Source organism: Chanodichthys erythropterus, chromosome 11 (assembly GCF_024489055.1).
Source record: "Chanodichthys erythropterus isolate Z2021 chromosome 11, ASM2448905v1, whole genome shotgun sequence".
Classification (NCBI taxonomy): domain Eukaryota; kingdom Metazoa; phylum Chordata; class Actinopteri; order Cypriniformes; family Xenocyprididae; genus Chanodichthys; species Chanodichthys erythropterus.
In genome coordinates this window covers 26,943,136-26,968,888 of record NC_090231.1, presented here as the reverse complement: position 1 = coordinate 26,968,888, position 25,753 = coordinate 26,943,136, and the positions used below count along the sequence as shown (strand labels likewise).

Sequence of the window (25,753 nt, the reverse complement as noted above, 5' to 3'; positions counted from 1 at the left end):
GCCAAATAAGAGATTTAACTCAGACTGAAAAGTCAAAAATTATTAAATACTCATGAGAAGGATGCAATACTAAAGCAATACTTGTAATTTCAAAGTTAAGGCATGACCAAAGTTAAGGGTCAGACAAAAACAGGTGGAGAAGAAACGACACGTTAACTACAAAAGAATCACAAACTGAAGTGTTGTGAAATATTTTTTTTTTTTTTTTTGTATAGGCTTTACAGACAGACAGATTGAGAGTGACTCTTGAAGAACCAGCACCACATCCTCTTGTACACTGTTTGAAGAATTTATCTTCCAGAATCTGGCAGTAAGGTGTGGAAGATCATTTTTAGTCCATCTCTGCAAGAATGACTTTAAGGATAGGAGACGGACTAAAAATTAACTCCCAAAACTTGCTGCCAGATACTGGAAGATAAATGCATGATGTATAATGTATGATAATTAAATACAAACATAATAATAGTTATTAAGATTGATGTGGTTTGGAATTGGTAAAATGTGCTTAGGAAAAAAAATATGATCAGAAAATCAAATTGCCTAGTAATATGATGAGAACTGAAATGAGCTGTATGATGACATCACTCTTTTCTGCAGAACTGCTTTATAGATGAAAAGAACAAATTTAATAATTGATGATCTTTACAACGGAACTGAATCAACACTGAACTGACTTCAGCTCAACAATGATGCTATTATTTTCTTAGAAATAATTTTTTTTTTTTTTTTTTTTTAGAGCTGCTGTACAGCCAAAATGAGCTGTTTGCATCATTGAATCTTTTTTTTTTTTTTTGCTTATCACTGTAACGCTGCTTTAAAAATATCTGTATTGTATAAAGCACTATATAAATAAAGGTGACTTGACTAAAAAAAGTACAATAAAATACAAACCCGATTCCAAAAAAGTTGGGACACTGTACAAATTGTGAATAAAAACAGAATGCAATGATGTGGAAGTTTCAAATTTCAATATTTTATTCAGAATACAACATAGATGACATATCAAATGTGTAAACTTAGAAAATGTATCATTTTAAGGGAAAAATAAGTTGATTTTAAATTTCATGGCATCAACATCAATCTCAAAAAAGTCATGTTTACCACTGTGTGGCATCCCCTCTTCTTTTTATAACAGTCTGCAAACATCTGGGGACTGAGGAGACAAGTTGCTCAAGTTTAGGAATAGGAATGTTGACCCATTCTTGTCTAATACAGGCTTCTAGTTGCTCAACTGTCTTAGGTCTTCTTTGTCATAAAGAGGAAGATGCAACAATTGTTTTCTATGGGTGAAAGATCTGGACTGCAGGCTGGCCATTTCAGTACCCAGATCCTTCTTATACGCAGCCATGATGTTGTAATTGAAGCAGTATGTGGTCTGGCATTGTCATGTTGGAAAATGCAAGGTCTTCCCTGAAAGAGACAACGTCTGGATGGGAGCATATGTTGTTCTAGAACTTGGATATACCTTTCAGCATTGATGGTGCCTTTCCAGATGTGTAAGCTGCCCATGCCACACGCACTCATGCAACCCCATACCATCAGAGATGCAGGCTTCTGAACTGAGCGCTGATAACAACTTGGGTTTTCCTTGTCCTCTTTAGTCTGGATGACATGGCATCCCAGTTTTCCAAAAAGAACTTCAAATTTTGATTCATCTGACCACAAAACAGTTTTCCACTTCGTCACCATCCATTTTAAATGAGCCGAGAAAACGCCTGCGCTTCTGGATCATGTTTAGATATGGCTTCTTTTTTGAGCTATAGAGTTAGCCGGCAACGCCGAATGGCACGGTGGATTATGTTCACCGACAATGTTTTCTGGAAGTATTCCTGAGCCCATGTTGTGATTTCCATTACAGTAGCATTCCTGTATGTGATGCAGTGCCGTCTAAAGGCCTGAAGATCAGGGGCATCCAGTATGGTTTTCCGGCCTTGACCCTTACGCACAGAGATTGTTCCAGATTCTCTGAATCTTTGGATGATATTATGCACTGTAGATGATGATAACTTCAAACTCTTTGCAATTTTTCTCTGAGAAACTCCTTTCTGATATTGCTCCACTATTTTTCGCCGTAGCATTGGGGGAATCGGTGATCCTCTGGCCATCTTGACTTCTGAGAGACACTGCCACTCTGAGAGGCTCTTTTTATACCTAATCATGTTGCCAATTGACCTAATAAGTTGCAAATTGGTCCTCCAGCTGTTCCTTATATGTACATTTAACTTTTCCGGCCTCTAATTGCTACCTGTACCAACTTTTTTGAAATGTGTAGCTCTCATGAAATCCAAAATGAGTCAATATTTGGCATGACATTTCAAAATGTCTCACTTTCAACATTTGATATGTTATCTATATTCTATTGTAAATAAAATATAAGTTTATGAGATTTGTAAATTATTGCATTCCTTTTTTATTCACAATTTGTACAGTGTCCCAACTTTTTTGGAATCAGGTTTGTACCTACTATAAAATACACACCATGAAACACTATTACTTTCATATGAAAATATGAAACATTCATATGAACATTTTGCATTTTTATTTCACTTTGTCCTAAAATGATAAATAGTATGAAGAAAAGAACTGAGAAAAGAAGTCTGTGTAATGGATCCATATGAACAGCTTATAAACAAAATAACTTTAGTAGCTAGTAAAATCTGTAATCTTACAGAAGTGAGATAAACATTTTTTTTTTGCCATCAGTCAGACTGTGGCTGAAAAAAAAAAACTGTTCTGAAAATGTGCTTTATGTATAATGATACTGTCTGGTCTACTGTGCTTCTACTGATATTTACTGGTTTGTGAGAGGGTTAGGGATTAGCAAGTATCATCACCTCTATAAAAACCTTTGCATCTATTAGATCTCCTCACTAATATAGTGAAACTAACGTGTGTGTGTGTGTGTGTGTGTGTGCGTCTGTGTGTGTGTGTGTCACACCTTCCTGTCACCCCTGGGCTAAACCTAATCTAACCTGACACCTAAATGTGTGTGTGAGTTCTAATGGATGCCTTGCTTTGCTTTGACTGCTAGCTAACAGAGTCCCTCAGGGATCAGAGTCAGACACACACACACACACACACAATCTCAGATGCAGTACTGTAGGTCAAGTGGAGCGGAAGTCTACAGATATCTCTTGTGGATATTTTAGAGGTCATTTTTGGAGACAAAAACATTGTACAGACAACAGTTAAATCAGTGTCTGACTGAAAATCAACTTAATATCTTAATTTGTACTTAACATGTCCTACCCAGTATATCTCTATACAGCATGAGTCACCAGTGCTGTTGCATGAAAAATCATATTTCAGCTATGTCTGAGTTGTGAGCTTGCAGTATTAGTTGAATGTGAGATAAAAAGGCAGGTTTGGCTAAAATAAAGCAAAGACACAAACATAAAGCACAGTGTAGTCTGATTCACAAATTGATTCTTATAAGGCTGTTTCTTTTAATGAATTAGTCTAAAAGATTCAAGAACTCTGAATTCATCACAGCAGTTACTGAATTAACAACTGACCTACTTACTGAACCACCATGTCAGAAATTAACTTTTTTATTTTTTTATTAAGATCCAATATTTGCACCCTGCAATTGATTTTCAAAAGGCTTTTTTTTAATCGAAGCGAGGAATGTTAACATGTTCTGTGTATTTAACGATAATTAACTTAAATGTTGGTTAAGTTATGAAGAAAAACATTAAAATACATTACAAAAACATAGCTGTACAAAACACTAGATCTCCTTGCACTAGGTCTGTAGTCATTGCACAGGATGCAAGTCAAAGCCATTTTCCTTCAGTGTTTACTTTGTTTCAGATCATAATGAATCAAAGAAGGCATGAATCTCTTGAAGTGTTGCGTTTCAGGATAAAACACGGTTCTTTTGAGGATGGATCAAATAATGACGAAAGTGAAATAGATCACTCCTCTCTCCTAGTCAAGGACTATGTATTTCAATTATGCTAAGTGGACTGCTGATTAGATTACCTGTCTCTTGTGCTACCTCACCCTGAGAGAGAGAATCGTTCAATTAGATGGAGATCTGTAAATGGTTCTCAAAAGCCCCTTTCAGACAAGTTATCAAGTGCCTTTGTACCCGCTAACCCCCTACCATCACAAATACATTGATTATCTCAATGAGGCTTCAGATTTGTAATGGATTAAATGTCATTAATGGTTAGAATCATGTCTTTCTTCCTATTTTTTGTTGCTTTTTAGCACCATATGAGAAACAGATTTTTAGAAAAAAAAAAATATTTTACCAAACAACAAATCACTGAATCAAATTAGTAACATATCAAAAATGAAATCTTCCTCAATTACAGTACAAATAATATTACTATAACACCACTGCAATTTAAAAGACTCAATGTCATTCATTAGTTTATAGTATTTATATTCACCACCAATCAACACCAACTTTCTTCCTATTTTTTGTTGCTTTTTAGCACCATATGAGAAAGAGAGAGAGAAAGAGAGAGCAATGCTGCAAAACAGCCCCCTTCTTATTCATTAATCTCATCTTGTCAAAGAGCTGCCATAAACTATTGCACTTGCAGACCAGACAGCTATTGATGTGTGTTACAAATTCATCCCCAGGACTAACCTAAATCTGACAAAATCCCATTCAAAGATGTCAGATTTCATCACTTGGAAAAATTTCATTCATTAAAATAAACAAACAAATATGTAATAATAATTAATTAATACTATCACATTATATATTATACATATATAACTATTACATTATACCATTATACATATTTACATATTATGTAATAATATATATATATATATATATATATATATATATATATATATATATATATATATATATATTATCTATATATATATATATATATATATATGTGTGTGGGTGTGTGTGTGTGGCTGTAATAAAGTGCACAATGAAAGGATCCAACAAAGTAAAAAATCCACAAAGTAAAGCTCAGGAGATTGTAGGAGAGAATAAACCACATAACACTGATGATACCGAAAATTAGAACGAAGGAAACTCAGGGCTTAAATAAATACAGGGATAATTAACGTAACTAGTAACGTGCAAACTCAATCAAACACCACAGAGACAAACTAGCAAAAAAAAAAAAAAAACACAGGCATACATATAAATGCCTCTGTATAAAACATTAGAAGTCTACAGTATGTCCTTGTTTAAGTGACTAAGTAAACTTGTGTGTGTTTGTTTGTTTGTTTGTTTGTTTGTTTGAGTATGTGTGCCTGCTTAGCTAATGTGAAATTTTGACAAAAGTCCCTAGGGGATGAACAGATGTACTTGTCTCTGAACTAACAGCCTGTTGATGATGTGCAATGTCTGGTCACATGTGGGCTCTGTCAGAAAGAACACACACACAGACCTTGTAAAGACACCCTATTTGCCCTTAATTGGATTGTGTATGGTCTTCGGGATTGTATGATGTATGTGTGTGTGTGTGTGCGTGTGCGGGAGAGAGAGAGAGAGACAGAGATGCTCCTAATTGGGTGTATTTGTGCCTTGTGTACGATGAATGTGTTACATTATAGTCAGTCCTCAGCAAGTGTTTCTCTCTTTTTTGCTCTCTCTCTTTCTCAACGCTGATACCAGTGTGTCTTATTGGAGTAGTAATGTTTATTGTATTCTTTCAGTCCTAAATCCAGTTGTCCTTTGTTCTTTGTTAGTGTATGGTGTTACCACAAAAAAAATAAGCTCACATAAAGTGATGGCACGTTTGATGATGGGCCAAAAACTGTTTTATCTCTTTCGCATACAGTGCCCAGAAGTGCCAACTGTCGGCTGATTTAGACATTATGAGCCCAGTATAAAAGCAAGTGTGCTTTTAATGCAATTACATAAATGAGCGGCCTTTTTAAATCACACCCAATAAATTTCACACTTATGAAAGACAAGCTTGTGACAGAATGAGGTTTTCAGTCCAACTATGCTTTCAGCAATCTCCATTTTCAAAATGGGCAGCACTGTTAAATGTTAATGGATGCCATAATGTGCAGTATCTAATGGATGGCTTCAAGAAGCTGCTGGGCTGTTTCAAAGGGCACATTTCTTGAGTGTTCAGAGGATGCATGGGGTGATATAACAGGGCAGATGTGAAGACCATGTCATTTCAGTTCATCGGTCAATCACCATTACATTTATAATATTTATACTCAACAAATTTATTCAGCATCAAAATGTCAGAGACAGGGGAGATAAAATAGTTATATGGATGATTACACGGTTACCTGTCATGTTTGATATCAAAAATGTCTTTGATACCATGAAAAGAGGGCAGAGAGATACCGGATGTATTGTATTGTGAATTCATGTTTCTATGTTGATCCAATCGGAAAAGTGAAAAAGCTTTAAGATTACAATATATTTATGAGCTGTTTCTTTGAGCCAGTTTATTTTTTGCTCTGTTTGTTTCTATCATAGCTTGTTTGAAACAGAGCTCCTTAAGCCTAGTTCCCATTAGTTGTTTGTGTTTTCCTCTCAGTTTAGATAAATTGAGGGGAGTGTTACAGATGATACATTTTGGATTCCTCAGGCAAACACAGAGATTTGTGTCAGAGTACTTCCTCAGAAACAATTACCAGAGAAATAAACAAAGGACACATTCAAACGCACACAGTTAGTATAAAGTATCTCTTGCCTTCAAAGCATCCATCAAACTGAAACACTCTCTTTGTCACGAAAGCTTTGACTTCCTGTTAACTGCTTTCCAATCTGTCGCTGAACCTGTCATTTCTCCTTTATTTGAACGATTGGTTCCTAGCTGTCCAGTGATGCCCTGATGGGGAGTTTTCCCTAGCGAAATGACCCTTGAACCTAGTAGCACACAAATTGTCTTTTAGATCCTCCATCGGCAGTCAAAGGTCAAGTAGCATCTCTAAGATAAGGGAAACAGAGATTTAGTCGGATGGAGAGGGATTGTGCCGTAGGTGATGTTAAAGGTTATTTGGTAGCTGAGAATGGAAGAATTATGTTGTATCACAGAACAAGAGTTTACCTGACAGAGCAATAACATCATAAGTAGATGTAATGTAATATATCAAGAGAATAAAGAGAACAAATACAGTGTTTTACTATCAAACTGTCCATTTTATTATTATTATTATTTAAGGCAAATTGCTCATGTATCTTTTATGAACATGCCTTAGAAGAAAAGCATTATTAGTGTGCATCTTGAGACAAACCATGACACTGATATATTTTAAGATATGTCAGTGCAAGTTGCTTTTTAGGTAAAACCGTTCAAACATGCATTTTAGTCTTGGACTAGGTTTAAGTCTTGTCTGTTAGAGTATTAAAGGGTTATTTCACCCAAAAATGAAAATAATGTCATTTATTACTCACCCTCATGTCGTTCCACACCCGCAAGACCTTTGTTCATCTTCGGAACACAAATTAAGATATTGTTGATGAAATCCGATGGCTCAGTGAGGTCTCCATTACCAGCAATGTTCCTGCACCTCTCAAGATCCATAAAGATACTAAAAACATAGAACGACATGAGGGTGAGTAATAAATGACATAATTTTCATTTCTGGATGAACTAACCCTTTAAGCTTACATTTGTCACATGCAGATTACGACAATGGCAGTGAAATGCTTTTCTCAAATTGTGATTATAAAGAAAGTAAAAAAACAAAACAAAACATTAAAAAAAATATTTCATGTATTAATAATATTTATGCAGAGAATATGTTAAAGGTGCCCTAGAACTTTTTTTTAAAAGATGTAATATAAGTCTAAGGTGTCCTCTGAATGTGTCTGTGAAGTTTCAGCTCAAAATACCACATAGATTTTTTTTAATTCATTTCTTTAACTGCCTATTTTGGGGAATAATTAGAAATGTGCCGATTCAGGGTGTGTGGCCCTTTAAATCTGGTGCTCCACGCCCCAAGAGCTTGCGCTTGCCTTAAACAACATAAAAAAAAGTTCACACAGCTAATATAACCCTCAAAATGGATCTTTACAAAGTGTTCGTCATGCAGCGTGTCTAATCGTGTAAGTACAGTGTTTATTTTGATGTTTACATTTGATTCTGAATGAGTTTGAGGCTATATGCTCCGTGGCTAACGGCTAATTTACACTGTTGGCGAGATTTATAAAGAATGAAGTTGTTTATGAATTATACAGACTGCAAGTGTTTAAAAATGAACATAGCGACGGCTCTTGTCTCCGTGAATACAGTAAGAAACGATGGTAACTTTAACCACATTTAACAGTACATTAGCAACATGCTAACAAAACATTTAGAAAGACAATTTACAAATATCACTAAAAATATCATGTTATCATTAATCATGTCAGTTATTATTGCTCCATCTGCCATTTTTCGCTGTTGTTCTTGCTTGCTTACCTAGTCTGTTGATTCACCTGTGCAGATCCAGAAGTTACTGCCTGCCCTTGTCTAATGCCTTTCATAATGTTGGGGACATGTGCTGGCAAATGCAAATATTGGGGGCGTACACCCCGACTGTTACGTAACAGTCAGTGTTATGTTGAGATTCGCCTGTTCTTCGGAGGTCTTTTAAACAAATGAGATTTATATAAGAAGGAGGAAACAATGGAGTTTGAGACTCACTGTATGTCATTTCCAAGTACTGTACTCATGTTATTTAACTATGCCGAGGTAAATTCAATTTTTGAATCTAGGGCACCTTTAAATATGAAGTGCCATAAATTCTGAAAATCTAACCATCTGCGAGAGTTTGTATTTTTTCATGTTCATGTTTTTTAACTTGTAAAATATATACACAGAAGCAGGCTTTAAATATTTATGATTTATTGACCATTATTTCTGTAGGGTAAAAAAAAGCTCCAGCTTACCTGTCTATTACTGACCATTAATCAATATATCATGTCATTTTAATGATTCGCCTACATTTGTTTTTGTAAAGATTTGTCTTAGATGAAGCCTAGGGGTCATAAATTTTATTATTACTATATATTATATATTTAGTCACTTGTCCATCAAAATAAATAATAAAAATCTCTAATACTATCTGCTTAAATACATATGAAAAAATATATATATATTACTTTGAGTTCAGTCAGTTAATGTAAGTATGAAAAATTGAATAACTGCAGTTTCTGATTTATTATGGCCTTTAAACCATGCAGTATTTTACCGACTTGTTTTGTTGCTAGAATTTTCACAAAAATCTTGAACTTCCTGTCATATTTATATAATGCAGGAATAAAAAAGTGCAGTGAGAAAGTGAGAGAGAAGGAGAGTAGAAATAAAATATGTCACTGGTGCTGAATTCTCAGCCTGGTCCCAGTGGTCCTCATGAGGGTGTCATTTAGATAAATGCTCCCAATTACAGCACTGCTGCCCAGTACTCACAGGCACAAGACTCTGTCTGTGTTTCTGAGGGTGTAAATGAGTTTTTTTTTTCTTTTGTGTATACGTGTGTGCCTGAGGGCGTTTCCCCACTATATTTGAAGTCATACCACACAGACAGATGCCAGCAAACACCAACAAACAAGTTGGCCGCTGGAGTTAAAATTTGATGAAAAACAACTGTCGTGTTCACACTGCCCCAACAGACACCAACAAATGCTGATTGGACATGTTCAGTTGGGTGAAAACAAACCCTGACCAACGGCAACAGATGCCGACAGGGGTAGCACACTGATCCGACAAAACCCAACAATGTGTTTGTTGGTGTTTGTCTATGCAGTGTGAATTGGCCTTTATTGGAATCTGTAATTCCTTCAAGAACATTTAACATCCATGGAAACTTGTTGTTGTGCAAAAAGATTATTAAAAGATTATTCTGGGGAGACAGGGGGCAATTGTAGCAAATTTCAGTCATGTCGTTAGTGTTGAAAAACCTTTTAAAATATTTGAATACAATTTTTATGTCAGTAACTTGTAAATGTTACATCTGCCCCCACATGCAGGGGCGATTGTAACAGCATATGTGGGCAATTGTAACAACACATGTAATACCTTCATATAAATACCAGTGACCACAATAAACTCCAGAGAATATGGATATAGTTACAACTATTTAATATCTACTACATTCATATTATCTAGAACAATTAATTAACTCCCCTTGCTGTTTTCCTTTGTCTGAACTTAGGCATGCTGTGAACAGAGAGTGTACAGGGCTTACTCCAGGGCTATTCAATTACAAATTCAGTTGGGCCAGATTTTCAAACCAAGAAGGTTAGCTGGGCCAGTCATTTCAGCGGCGAAGCAGCTCGTAACGACATATTTTAAAACCAACACAAACAAATTTATTGAAAAACATAAGGTTTATTCATTGTTTCTCTTTTAACTTTGATCAGTTTGCACAGCTCCGGTTGTAAGATGCAATCAGGGCATGACATTAACTTTTTTGCTCACCAGCCACAGTGGCTAGTGGTTTTCCAAAGTTACTAGCCACTGAGCATTTTCACTGGCCACAATTTTGATGTCGGTAAATTACATTTTATATGATTAAAGTTGACTTTGTTATACTTAAATTACTTTATTTTAAGTAATTTTACTTGATTTAGAAGATTTAAAACCCTTTCAAACTTTTAAATGTAGATTGACCACCCAAATCAAGACTACATTGTATATCAGCTGGTATGTACAGGTGGGCAAGAGGTGGACAATATGAGCATGGGCTAATATGAGAAATTTAAATGAATGAATGAATGAATGAATGAATGAATGAGGCATTTATATAGCGCATTCATATGTACTACTGAACACCCGAAGTGCTTTACAATCATATCAGGGGTCTCTCCTCATCCACCACCAGTGTGCAGCATCCACTTGGATGATGCGACGGCAGCCACAGTACAACGGCGCCAGTGCGCTCACCACACACCAGCTGAAGGTGGAGAGGAGAGAGAGTGAAAGAGCCAATTGGGGTTGGGGATTATTAGGAGGCCATGATTGGTAGGGCCTATGGAGGGAATTTGGCCAGGACACCGGGGTTACACCCCTACTCTTTACGAGAAGTGCCATGGGATTTTTAACGACCACAGAGAGTCAGGACCTCGGTTTAACGTCTCATCCGAAGGACGGTGCTTGTTACAGTACAGTGTCCCCGTCACTATACTGGGGCATTAGGACCTACCTGGTTTTCCCAGGAAGTCTCCCATCCAGGTACTAACCAGGCTCAGCCCTGCTTAGCTTCAGTGGGCAACCAGTCTTGGGCTACAGGGTGATATGGCTGCTGGCCATTTATTGTGTTAGGCTATATAAAAGAACAAAAAAAGCAAATTACAAAAACAGTAGTAAATTCAAAAAAACTTTTTTCAGATACAGTAGGTTTATTTAACATATAGCCTACATTTATTTAGCATTTTCTGTTGTTTGATTAACATTAATGACAGACAGGTATTTAATTGGGCTACTGAATGCATGGACGTAACTGACGCATATCCATTTATTACCCACCTGTTTACGTCCACTTAAGCCATAACCGACTGTATTCACGTGAGATACTCCACACGATGGATATTTAGACATCTGTGTGCACGTGTATTTTACTATTCAGGCGCGAGGAGAACTGATCGCGCGCGCGACAGAGAGCGCTTCTGTTGTGTGTCGTTCAGCGCAATTCCGCCTATCCCTCCTTCACTGGATTTCATTGACAATTTTACATTTCACTATTGAGAAAGTCATATTGATAGTAATCTAGGCTACTATGGCACATTCTGCATTGTTTGTGTGTTGCTAGACTACGTAGTATGAATTTACGTATGAATGCACGTTTTTGGCGGGACCACAGGCTGGGCCACTTGGAGGTTGCTTCGGGGCCGCAGGCCGCCAATTGAATAGCCCTGGCCTACTCGGTAAAATGGATCCCCAGATTGAGAGGCAAAAACACTTTTCTTAAATTATTGGAAAAAAGAATTTATTTTGATGTCCTTACTAAGCTGGACACTATTTTGATGGTGTCGGGGGCAACTGTAATGCAGTGTTACAATTGCCCCTGAATGTACCATCCTGTGACAGGTTACCCTGCCAGCTAGAAACAACGAAGCTAATGTTTGACAAAGATATCAAATGTTAGACAACAGAATGGTCATCAAAATAAGACATGTATTTCACAGACATGAATGGTTAAGACAGTATGAGGAAAATACTGTAGGTGAAAAAAATTTGTTTTATACAAGTATAATTTAGAAGCTTGTCCTTTGGCATGCAGAAAGGGATCTCCAGAGAGCACATGCAAAATGAGTTTCATGGTTCTGTCTCATTTCTGATTGGTGTAATTTGAGATGTTACAATTGCCCCCAGTCTCCCTACTTTACATATTAGAAAAACATATTTTCTAATTTTTTCTCTCAAAACACCCTTTTGGAAACTTTATTTTTTGGAGTGTAGCATGGTTTCTGTTTCAGAATGTTTATGTGACTGCTTTGGTTGTGTCTGCATCTAACCAGATTGTTTAATAGTTGCACAAGTCAGAATTATCTCTGTGTTCCCAGCCTCACACTGGCAGCTGACCAGGCCCCCTTGCAACACTGAGTCTTTGAAATTATAGATACATATTTTTCTAAAATCAAACCAAACAGATCATCCCTAAAGGCTTTCCATGACTGTTGAGCCATGATTCCCTCTGATTCAGCTCTGCTGTTGGGAGAAAATAGCCTGTGTGATAAGGATAGCACAAAAAGCTGTAGTTAAAAACATATTTTTACACATTGTCATTTTTGCTCCCTTGTCCACACCACTAAAACTTTTTCTTTCTTTACTTTTTCTTTACTAATAGTCTGTATGTAAACTACTGCTTAAATGTTTATGCTCAGTAAAAAAAAAGAAATTATTTTTTTTTTATTCAGCGAGCACGCTTTAAACTGATGATTTTAAACTGATTATCATTAAAAGATTTATGTCACATAAATACAATTTTTTTTTTTTATAAAATCCCCCTCAGTCAATAATTTTATCCCTTAAAACTCATCTTTGATAATCAAAAAGACATATTTAAATGTAAAATGTATCACGGTTTCCACAAAATTATTCAACATTGATAATAAGAAATATTTCTTGAGCAGCAAATCAGCGAATCATTAGAATGATTTCCAAAGGATAAATAACACTGAAGACTGGAGTAATGATGCTAAAAATTCAGCTTTGCCATCACAGGAATAAATTACCAATATATATTCAAATAGATTGAGCAGATTCTTTCAAAAATATTTAAAAATCTTACTGCCTCCAAACCTTTGAACGGTAGTGTAGGTTCAAAAATAAATGTTTCAAAATAATGTGTTGTACTGTGAAGTGCTGACAGTTGTCACAAATCCCTTGAGCTATTTGTAAACAATGGAATGTTCTGGTTAGCTTGAATGTTGTTATGCTATTAACAGGGTAACGGTGAGGTAAAGCCTTTTGGGAGGATTGTAAGGTGGATGGTGGTGTGTGGTTTGAGAGAGATGTCAGAGCTATAATCAGACAGATGTATTGAGCCACTGTAACTTTCATGAACATGGACTCAACTAGACTTCCCTTTTCTCCCTCTACTTGCTCCCTGCAAATAAACTCTGATTTTGATAGGTGAACCTTCCCCCTCTGATTGCACAAACTGTTGGTTGCTCACTCTCTGGCCTACTCAAGACTCTCAGATGTGTAGTGTAGGTATGTGGAATGGCTCAGTTTTTAAATAATGACAGCATTTTAGGTGATCTATAAATAAAAAAAAAGAAGAAGAAAATCACACTTTTGAACACACAGATTCCTATAAAAGGCAAATGATAAACAATTCCTTTACTGGGAATTAAGTGCCTTAAAATAGTCACAGATTTGAGTTATGGAGTCTGATGATCTTTTCCTGCTCTCTGTGCAATAAAAACCACATGATAGCCTTCATAATAGTAAGTGAGAAGGCATTAGTGAGAATTAATTGCCCATGGCTGTATAATATGAGGGGTGTACATTAATCAGCGGTGGCTTAATAACCACCAAATGCATTTTAGATATCTCTGAATGGTGTGGGAATTTCTTTGAGTTTATTTCAATACACTCCATTGAAACATTGTAATAGGATTACTTGCATTTATTAATCTGCCACAGTTTGTTCTGTAGCATCAGGTTCATAGAAGGTTTTTTCTTGTATTTTGTGACATTAATTCTCTTTAATTCTGTTCACGACACATCCACGAACAGTAGCTGCATTTTGAAGTTTATGAAGTGTTAGATTTGCTTTACACAGATCACAGTGATTTTGCCTAAAAAGATCTATATCTCATTTAGGGGTGGGCGATATGGCAAAAATATCATATCACGATTTTTTCAGGAAAATCACGATTCACGATTTTTATCACGATTCTTCATGTTGTTTTTACTATTTTGCAAGTGACTGAGCATTACAGCCAAAGTAATTTCCCTATTTTTTAAAAAAAGCCTTACAAATGAACAAAATATAAAATAAAATTAAAAATGGCAGATGTTTAGGCCAAAGTGGTGAAGATAAAAATCTTTGTCATTTTTTATCTGTTATATGTTGTAAAAAAACATTATACACATTATACAAATTAAATTAATAAAATGTTTTTTTTTTTCAGCTACAGTAGGTATATTTAACAATAGCATTCAAGTAAAAAATTAAATGAACAAATATAAAAATATAACACTAGACTTCACTGTATAAATTATACATTGATTTTTAATAAAGCTATATGTATTAAAGTTATCCATCAAGAGCAGTGGGGGATTTTCTCTTTAGGGATAATTAGGGATAATTACCCCCAAAATCTGCCATAATATACTCTGTCAAGTTGTTTTAAACTCTAATGAGTTTCTTTCTTCTGTTGAAAATAAAGTTATTTTGAAGAATGTAACCAGACAGTTGCTAGAGACCAGCAACTGTTAACCCACAATCTCCAAAATATTTTATTTTGTGTTCTGCACAAGAAAGAATACAGAATAATACAGTTTTGAAAAAAAAAAAACATTACAGTGAGTAAATAATGACAAAAAGTTTAATTTTTGGGTGAACTATCCCTTTAAGGACAAGCCACCATATGGTATGAGGCTGCTCTGTCACTTTAAAGACCTGCGCGTATATCTCATATATAGCCACGCATCCAATTTTCTCTCAATTGTTTACTTTCCCTTTAGATATAACCAACTGTGTTTATGTAAACTTTGTGCGTATTTGACAGTATTAGAGCAGTCGGACTCTAAAGATAACTTAGCAGCTAATCAGGCGCTGTTTGACAGGCTTTTAGTGCCTGTGCGCTTCTGGTGAACGCGTTCTGAAAAACGCATGTCACAACAGTGCATCAGCGGGCGAAAGAAAAGTTTAACATGAAATAATTAACTTTTGTGGATTGAAGTGTCCCGCAAATATTACTCTACCGCTGCGTTAAAATGTGACATGAATGTACGTCACGTTGAACAGTATGCTGAGACGAAGGCGCTGGAACTGCAACTGATAGAAAGCACTGTAGCACGATACTACGATATTTCTTCAGAAGCAGATCGTGGAGACATTTTAATCGTCCACGATCAAAAATCGTTATATCCCACACCCCTAATCTCATTTGACTTTTTGTTTTTCATTCAGTTCTCTATTATGTTTTTGGCAAAATGCAGACATTCTTTCCCATTCTCTACTGAGCTACTGAACCTTCAAAGTGATCTTTTTGGCTGCTCTATGGCTTCTCTCTCAAGTCTCCTTGTTCGTGCAGAGAATTTTGATAGACGACCTTTACTAAACTGAGTGGTTTGGTTTTGCTTCCACTTTCTGATATTTGAGCCAACAGAGCCTACTGGGACATTCACAAACTTGGAAATGACTTTTTCCTAATTTCAGCATTTGTTGTGTTTATTTATAACTAATTTGGTATTCTCTTTAGTGTTCATGGTCTTTGAATGCTTTAACTGTTGGGTTTTTAGCCAGAAAATGATTTTAATGATTCACACATGGAAGCCAATTGTGAGGCTGTTATGTACTTTCAATAGTTTTTCTTTGTTTTGTTTTCTCTGTTTGACTGTTCAAACAGAATACTTCCCTTTTTCATTTTTTTGTTAGGAATATCATAAAGCAATGTCATATTACAATAATTAATGCTTGATTTAGTGCTTAGCAATAAATAACACAGCGAGCTACATTTCAGTGTTATTTGCATTTCATTAAAATGGGTGAATTCAGCCTAAATGCATTTACAAGACACTGTGTGTGCGTGCGTGCGTGTGTGTGTGTGTGTGTGTGTGTGTGTGTGTGTGTCACCTTTGTTTCCAACATCCAGCACCAGAGCATCTTGATTCTTAAATGTACCTCTCATTTTCGCAATAAACATAAAGTATAAAAGAAAATCTGCGTCATTAGATTATTGTAAGGATATTTTAGTGGCGACACAGAAGCCCCTTTTGTTGTAGCATTGGAGTAAACACTTTACAGATCCTCTTGAGCTCTTGAGTGGTGATACCTGGCTCCCCACTACCTACTTTAATGGTAATCTGTGTAGGGGCTATTTAAAAACTGATGCAAAGATGAATCAGCAAACATGTTGGACTATTGAATGTTTTCTTCATTCGGGATTCTTGAATGAGTAATTAATCAGCTGCTGCTGCAATATAGTTCAAAAAAAAAAAAAAACATTTTAAAGTTGTGTAAATTTTCAAGAAATTCCACATTAATTGTAATTTTGCCATCCAGTGGGCAGAATTCATGTGCAGTTTTTCTGTTACACTGATGATGATTAACTAGCAGTTAGATATTTTTCTTTAAAATAGTCCTTTCTGTTATGGATATTAACAGTCATTTGTGCAGATGAAAAACATTCCCTCAAGCTTTCACACTTTTGTTCATATTTCCTTGAGTATACACATACTGATTTACATTTATGCATTTGGCAAACACGTAACTCATATTGCATTCAAGGTATACATACTACATCAATTCATTCATTCACTGGAGGTCAAAACTATGACCTTGTTGAGGTTGTTAGCATCATGCTCTACTGTTTGAGCTGCAGGAGTGATGCGCTGCCTGCTATAGATAGAAATGTGGAGAAAATGTTTTTGATATATGTAAGATTGGTTTACCTTTGATCTATTTACATTGTAAATTTGAGTACCAGGCTTATCATAAGCATGTTGGAGCAACTTCACAAATGCATTTGGGGAAATACTGTATATAATTTGTACACTGAATATGGGACTGCAGATGGTGAATGATGCTAAAGAGTGATCAAACAAAACCAATTCAATTGATTTAGCATGTCGTATTGAATCAGGATGTATCTGCATACATGCATACATGATGACTTGACTAAAAGCATAAAAACAACAAAGTTTTACTGTTGCTGCAGTTAACCATCAGATCTTTGTTTTTGTCTATTGCAGTGAATGACAACCAGACATTTTCTCATCTGATATTTCATGCTAGCAACAGATCAAGGAGGGGAACATGTCTTCACAGTGTCGTGACTTTACAGGAGGAAAAAAAATATTCAAAAACATTTTTTTGCAATTTGGAAAATTAAACAGCAACAAAAAAATAATTCACTTTAAAAATCTGTTGTACATATAACAAAGAGCATGCCATTGTCAGATCACCAGGACAAGACAAATTGCCTGTTTAAAATGCAGGGAGTCTATTAAAGGTGACGGTCATGGCCAGTGTCTAGTTTTTGGAAGACCAGTCAGAGAATATTTATGACACCACTCCACGTAAATTATGTTTGATGGCAATGCTAACATGCTGTGTCTCTAGTGGAGGTCTGAAGGATTTAAACACAAGCACAGAAATCCAATATGCCTGTCAAAGTGTGTGTTATTTTCAGTAGAGATCCATCAACAAGCAAAAAAGAACAGTCAAGGACATGTTCAAGGCTTAGAAAAATAATGTGCGTTTTCTTCAATGCAAATGCTTTTGTACATTTTTCGATCTTACTGTTTTCCTCCAGCGCTTCCCTCCAAATGCACTGACTGTTCTCATACCTTGAACTGTGATTCACTGTGACAGTGAATATCTGCATGGAGTATGAGGCATGATCACAAATTAATACAGGAAGTCACAATAATTTTTTCTGTTCATTTCCAAACTTTGAAACTTTCCTTTTGTGGCAAGAATTTGATTTATTCTGAGATTTAGACTGACTAATTTGACTTTATACAAGCTTTATACATAACCAAGGTCTGTGAAGGATACACTATTATCAGTAGATTGACTGAAGGTGATGATGCTGTTGATATCAGGATATTTTATTCCCAGTATATTTCAATTGTGCACCTCATATCCTTTTTCAGTTAATATATATATTATTTTAATTTGCAATATTATTTGACAATATGATCAAATAAATGCAGCCTTAGGTTAGCATAAGAAAAGTCTGTCAAAAAAATCTTACTGACCACAAACTTTTGAATGGTAGTATATACTGTATATGTGGAAAAAGTCATTGATTGGAATTCATTTAGATTTACTTTTAGAAGTTCAAAGCAGATTATTGTCCCTGTTTTTATTCTTCACCTTTTCTTCCCTTTATGTTTCTTTATTATCCACACTCCTTCATCACCACCGGCATTATTCCTGTCAGCTAATCAGTGGCATTAAATGAGCCATCCGATTAAGTTAGCATCATTAGCAAAACGTTTGGCAAACGAAGCGCGGCGTGCCACACAATCCTCCGAATTAGCTTTATTAGTGACATAATGTTCCTCTGAGGCCTCTGACATTTTACTCTCCACGAGAGGATTTACTTAATGAGTTAGCTGTTTCTGGCGCTCGCTCCACCAACTCCGCTGATGACCTCTGCCGAGTTTTACTCCGCTTTGGAGATGCTGAACACTGTCATTGTCTGATTGCGTATTCTAATTAACAGACTCGACTATTCTGAATGAATGGCATGTATAATGAATTTAATTCAGATTTCTTTTTTGGTAGTCAATTCATTTTTGCTAAAATGAGGACGTTATCGTTAGTTATCTTTGAACAACAATAGTAATACAAAACACACTGTCCTGTGCTTATACAACTATCATGCTATCAAGAGTGATATTGGAAACTGTAAGTTAATAAGTTTTGATTTTAAGACAAGTTTGGATAACAAACACAAGTGGTAACACCAGGGCCGGACTGGGCTAAAATTTCAGGCTGGGGAATTATACACTCATCCAGGCCATCCCATGCACTCACAACACATTTTGAAACCATGGACAACCCTTTTTTTTTGCACAGCCCCAGGCAAAATAATTAAAAGTTCTCTCTTGAACTGCACCTTCACTCCCATTTTCCTTTTCATTTTCCCCATCTCTCTGTCTTTCCCTTTGTGTGTGTGTGTGTGTGTGTGTGTGTGCGTACTTTTTTAAACATATTTTCTTGTATCTGTCACTTCTTCATCAGCATGTCTACTGTCATGAACAGAACTGTCTCCACCTTGTTGCAATAACCACCTCATTGTAATTTTTTTTTGCACATAATTAAAATTTATTTTAGTTAAATTTTAAGTACATTTTTGTTGTTGTTTTATTTTATATTGGCTTAAATACCCAAGATTTAATAAAACTATATTTCATAAAAATTCTAAATTGCCTACATGTCAAAATTAGTAGGCTACAATAATAACTACTAATAATGACAATATCTTTATAAAAAACTAATCTGTTAGTAATAATAATAATGTCCTTTAGCATACAGTATTTTGACTGAGGATAGTAATGGGCTGCTATTGCAGTTTAATGCTTAGCTAAGTTAACAAAGCTACAGTACAAAACTACAGTAGCCTGTTAACAGATGAAACTGACCTGCACTTGAAGCCCTAAACAGGTCAGTAATTTTGCTACATTTTGTTGCTGCTTCTTGGAGACCTATTCCTCTCTGCTCCACCTGACTGCTTTCTTCATCCTCGAGTCCCTCGCACTGATTACTTTGAAACTGTTTGGTGGAAACTCGTGAGCCAAATCATAGTGTTGACAGTAAAGAGTAACCGAGCGGACCACTAAGTGCAGCAAACCAAATTTTATTTTATTTTATTTTATTTTATTTTATTTTATTTTATTTTATTTTATTTTATTTTATTTTATTTTATTTTATTTTATTTTATTTTATTTTATTTTATTTTATTTTATTTTTCCATGCTCTTTTATCATGATTGTGAGCGGGTTAACAAGCATTTCACATTATTCACATATTGACATACTGCTTTGTAAATAAAAATGAAAGAAAAAAAAAAGGTTTTGTATCAATGGTTTTTATTGCACAACCCGTCATGTGCACTATCATTGTGTTTATAGTTGATATACTGTATTTAGTATGCTATTACTCAGACCTTCCTTTAGTTCCTCATCCTGCCGTGATACCTCCGTGTGATGTCTTGGAAACATGGCGCCTGGCATAACGATCACCTCCCCCACCCTGCCCAGCCTTCCCTCCCGCTTTCATTTAAACCTCTCGAGCTGAAACACCTCTGTTCTGCTCGGTTCTGTCAAGTAAGGAACAAAAATGTGAGCTCAGCAGGAGCTCCAGAGAGGAGCTCTGTTCACTTCTGTTTTTTAATTAGTTCTATGGGGGAAGTCTTTAGCACTGTATGTTTGTTTTGACGAGTAGTCTTTGATCAGGCATTTTGCACACTCTATCAGCTGCCAGCAGCAGTATGCTTTCCCTCAGCCTAACTGAGAGGTTCACAGTATGTGAATGTATTATTTTGAGTTAAAAGAATGTTGACATAGTCACTTTAAATGTAACCCTTTGACCTTGACCTTGCTCTTAAGTGCATTTCATGTAACTGTGTTGTGTGAAAATGATTTGTTCTGACAGTGTCAGGCTGGTTTAGGCCACAGCTCTCTGCCTGTTTGATTTTTTGCACATATTTCCACACCTGTAATGCTGCCTTGTCATTCCTCATGTCTACTGCAATTCAGATAGTTTCTCCATGAGCTAACATCAATCTCTGACTAGTTTACAGTTTCAACTGGATTAAATTAAGCAGTCTTGTTAATTTATTTTTGTAATGTTGAAAAAAAAAATGTTTTAATTTAGTTGGAGTGTGTTTATCTGTTTGTCTCTTTCTGTCATCTCATATCATAGCAGTCATTTAATTTGTCACATACTGCATGAACATTTCAGAATGGCTTCTCAAAAAAGCATGTTTTTCTCCTTGTGAGTCAGAACTGCACTTTCCCAGTGAAGCTGTTTGGCTGAGTTGTGAAAAGTTAAATTTTTTTGCTGACTGGTTTTGCTGACTCCAATTCAGTAAAAAAAATGTCACCATGCTCTTGAGATCACTTTAGCAATCAGAAGCCAAAAAAAGTCCATTCTGGAAAAAAAAAAAAAAAAAAAAAGTATTTATTTTGTGCTTGCTGTTAATATTTCAATCCCCAGTGTTGTGTTTACATATTTATGGGATCTTAACACAGATTTGGGGTTAAAAAGGCATAGGCTGTGAATGTTCAACATCAGTATCTTAAATGTTTTGTTTAACCAAACAAGTCAAAGCAATTCCAGTGTATGAGGGATTTGTAAGGAAAAATGTCATTTTATTTTACTGAAAATATTCTGTGTAAGAATGTCAGAAATAGACACGACAACACACAGTGAGTCATATGTTTATGTTGCCTCTCGGCTCTATGAATAAATCTAATAATATGAGAATGTGATTCAATCTAGATGCGTATATGCCATCACATCTTTCCGTGTGTAACTTAGCAATTAAACAGAGTGATGATATTGAGGAGATTACATTTCTCTGTCTTTCTTGCTCTTTCTTTCATGCAGATCCAGTGATTATGGGTCAACCTACACCAAGCTCAATCTGATGCCTGGGACAACCATCATAGTCACAAACTTCTACATTTGTCCCACCAATAAGAAAAAGGTGAGAGGACCATAAACATTTTACTAAATCCTATTACAGATCTCCATTTTCATGCCATTTTCTTTCATGAAAAGTTTTAGATTGTGAGGCACAGATCTACAAATTCTTTGTTGATTTTGAATCGCATACTCACTTTTCCCCCTTTACTACCATTTGATTATCAAGATGTGTGTATATGATTGTGATATTAATTTTTTCACCACATATGTTAATGAATATGTGAATATGGTAATTATTTATCATGCACGGACACTTTGCAATTAACACTCAATTACAAGTTATGGCAACAGTGGATGTTTAAAGGTGCCCTCGAATTAAAATTAAATTTATCTTGGCATAGTCAAATAACAAGAGTTCAGTACATGGAAATGACATACAGTGAGTCTCAAACACCATTGTTTCCTCCTTCTTATATAAATCTCATTTGTTTAAAAGACCTCCAAAGAACAGGCGAATCTCAACATAACACCGACTGTTACGTAAGAGTCGGGGTGTACGCCCCCAATATTTGCCAGCCCATGTTCCCAACATTATGAAAGGCATTAGACAAGGGCAGCCAGTATTAACATCTGGAGCAGCACAGCCGAATCATCAGACTAGGTAAGCAAGCAAGGACAATAGCGAAAAATGGCAGATGGAGCAATAATAACTGACATGATTCATGATATCATGATATTTTTAGTGATATTTGTAAATTGTCTTTCTAAATGTTTCGTTAGCATGTTGCTAATGTACTGTTAAATGTGGTTAAAGTTACCATCGTTTCTTACTGTATTCACGGAGACAAGAGCCGTCGCTATTTTCATTAAACACTTGCAGTCTGTATAATTCATAAACACAACTTCATTCTTTATAAATCTCTACAACAGTGTAGCATTAGCCGTTAGCCACGGAGCACAGCCTCAAACTCATTCAGAATCAAATGTAAACAATATAACAGTATACAATACTCACATAATCCGACGCATGCATGCAGTATGCATGACGAACCCTTTGTAAAGATCCATTTGAGGGTTATATTAGCTGTGTAAACTTTGTTTATGCACTGTTCAAGGCAAGCGTGAGCTCCATGGGCGTGGAGCAGGAGAATTAAAGGGCCAGTAGCCCTGAATCGGCTCATTTATAATGATGCCCCAAAATAGGCAGTTAAAAAAAATGAATTAAAAAAAAATCTATGGAGTATTTTGAACTGAAACTTCACAGACACATTCAGGGGACACCTAAGACTTATATTACATCTTTTTTTTTTAAATGTTCTAGGGCACCTTTAAGCACATATCAGGGATTTGCATGACTTTACAAAATGGTACTTAAGAGCTCCATATGGTTCTTCTCACTTAATATGTATTCAAATACATCTAATAAATATGTCCTGTGAGTGTGTGCAAGTATAATTAAATGTGAGGAGTTTAAGGTCATGTGAATTTTTTTCTCCGTCTATGCAGATTGATGGAAATGATCACCCTAGAGCCACTATGACATGTTCAAGCGTGTCAAAGTCATCCTAATGAAGTTTACAGGGATCTCCTGCTCATTAATAATCTCCTCACAACCTCTTAAACATGAACACACACAGACGTCACAGCCGAATAAGTGCTAGCTGTCTGTAATAGGCAATTTAGCAGAGACACATCAAAGCTTTTCTGCTGCCCTCAGCTCTAGTCACAATGCACAATATTAATAATTAACAGGAAAATACGTTACTCCGAATGTTATGCGGTTTGAGGACATGGCTGTGATTTGATGCTTGTGGCTGGGACATGAATTGCACAGGACGTAAAGGAAAAGTAACTCTTTCCCACGTCAGACTCCTTTATCTTTAAATCTCGGATGACCGTACCTTGACCGTTGACACAAAGAGCGTTTTGAGCAGGGCCAGACAATACAAGCACTTTCTGCAGTGTCTGGGGGGAAAAGTGGCTTTTATGAAAACAGACACTTCCAGGCTTCTAAGGAACAAAACTTGAGTGTCCTCATTGATGGCGCTGCCGGTCTGGGGCACTTACAGTGAGCAGCAGGGAAAGCCTCTGTTTGCTGTTAGCTGGCAACACATTTCAATTGATACTTGTGCTGCTGGACAGTGGTTGCCATATGCTATTCATCAAAATCACACACTTCTCACAACGCTCTGCATGGCTTTATATCATTATGATGCTGTTATCTATTGTGTTATTTCACTAAGGCTTTTATATATAAATTCTCTTTTTTTTTATTATTTGGTTGGCTGGAAGATATGTTGAATATTCATAAGATATGTTGATTATTGACAACAATTTTGACAATATTTTGATAACAGTATAAAATTAATTAACATTATGCAGATCATGTTCATTTTATTTTGTCCGTCAAGTCTCTTAAAGACATTATGGCATATGAGTATTGGAGCATTAGGAGCATATATATATATATATATATATATATATATATATATATATATATATATATATATATATATATATATATATATATATATATATATATATTTATAATATATATATAAAGTTTTTATAATTGTTGAAAATTATTTATTATAAAATTATTTATCTTTATATTTATATAAAATTTATATTTATGTTGTTTTTCTAAATAGACAAAATCGCTCCTATTTTTATAAATGTAATTGAAATATTTTATTATAATTGTTTCATCTCTTTATTGTTATGAACATTATTTTTATGAACATAAAAAGCTTTTTTATTTTTACAAAATTTATTTTTATTATATGTATTTTTGAAAATGTCTTTTCTCCCCGTCTTGCGATTGGTTGGACAAATAGATAGTCATGCTCTAAATTTACATCATTGGTTGTGTTAATGTTCCTGTGTCTGGATGCTCAAAGAAAGAAAAGCAGTGTCTGATAATACCACAGGACCACAGTGTTTATACTTTAGCTGTATTACTCAGCCCTATCTGGGTGTGTATTTATAAATCAAAAAGTGTATCTGGGTTTGTGAGACACAGAGAGAGTGATAGTGAATGCGCTGCTACACCCCACAGGTCACTGTACAACTACACAGTGTCAATCAGTGTGGCGCTAGACAGGGTCCCAGCATAGAGGAGCAGGATCAAACGCCACTGATCCAAAACCAAAGCGTCTGGCCCCCTCATTTCTACAGCGATGAGCTCAACCGAGCATGAATGAAAGCAAGAGACTCAGAAAGAAAGAAACGTCAGAGGGAAAAACAGAAAATCAAGTCTCACAGCAATTGCAAATAAAGCTATCCTTGGCTCTAATATATCTGACCTCCATTAAATCACATTTCTAAGTCCCTTAACGAAGATGAGCAGTATATTTTCTCAGTTTCTAATTAGAAATATTCAGCAGTGGAATTAACAGCAGCTGATTCTGCAGTAATGGATTCAGTGGAGTTCGGTGCCGCCCGCCTTCATTTTGTTAATAGCTTGCTCTGTTCAGACAAAGAGTTTAAGCAAACAGTTTAATTTCAAATGGCATAAATTTCACTTCCTTTGTCCCATGTTATCTCTTGCTGGAACTCCAGCTAGTAATTATTCAGGAAATAATGTGTGATTTGTCCATACTAGAGATATGGGGAAAGTTCATTAATGGGAAATGGCCTTGAAAATAAGAAAGAAGGACGTTTCTACTTTATCAGAGAAACAATGTTGTTATACTTTCACGGTTTGTTTCAGATTCTGCATTGTTTGAAGAATTTACACACACACACACACACATATATATATATATATATATATATATACAGTTGCAAGAAAATGTATGTGAACCACTTGCAGAATCTGTGAAAATGTGAATAATTTTAACAAAATAAAGGAGAGATCATACAAAATGCATGTTATTTTTTATTTAGTACTTTCCTGAGTAAGATATTTTACATAAAAGATGTTTACATATAATCCACAAGACAAAAAAATAGCTGAATTTATTAAAATAACCCTGTGAACCATTGATTCTCAATACCGTGTGTGGTTATCTGATGATCTACGACTGTTTGT

At 35.5% G+C, this 25,753-nt stretch overlaps 1 protein-coding gene across 6 annotated transcripts in view; it reads left to right on the top strand.

The window, feature by feature from the left end:
• Window positions 1-25,753, top strand: part of sorcs2 (sortilin-related VPS10 domain containing receptor 2) — a 217,239-nt gene that overhangs the window by 95,858 nt on the left and 95,628 nt on the right. For 5 of the 6 annotated variants that reach the window (XM_067402170.1, XM_067402171.1, XM_067402169.1 and 2 more), the window contains exon 3: window positions 21,682-21,781. In XM_067402170.1, the coding sequence (XP_067258271.1) occupies window positions 21,682-21,781 (100 nt within the window). Of the gene's footprint in view, window positions 1-21,681; window positions 21,782-22,318; window positions 22,382-25,753 lie in introns of those variants that run through there. The other variant, XM_067402173.1, reaches the window with a different exon arrangement.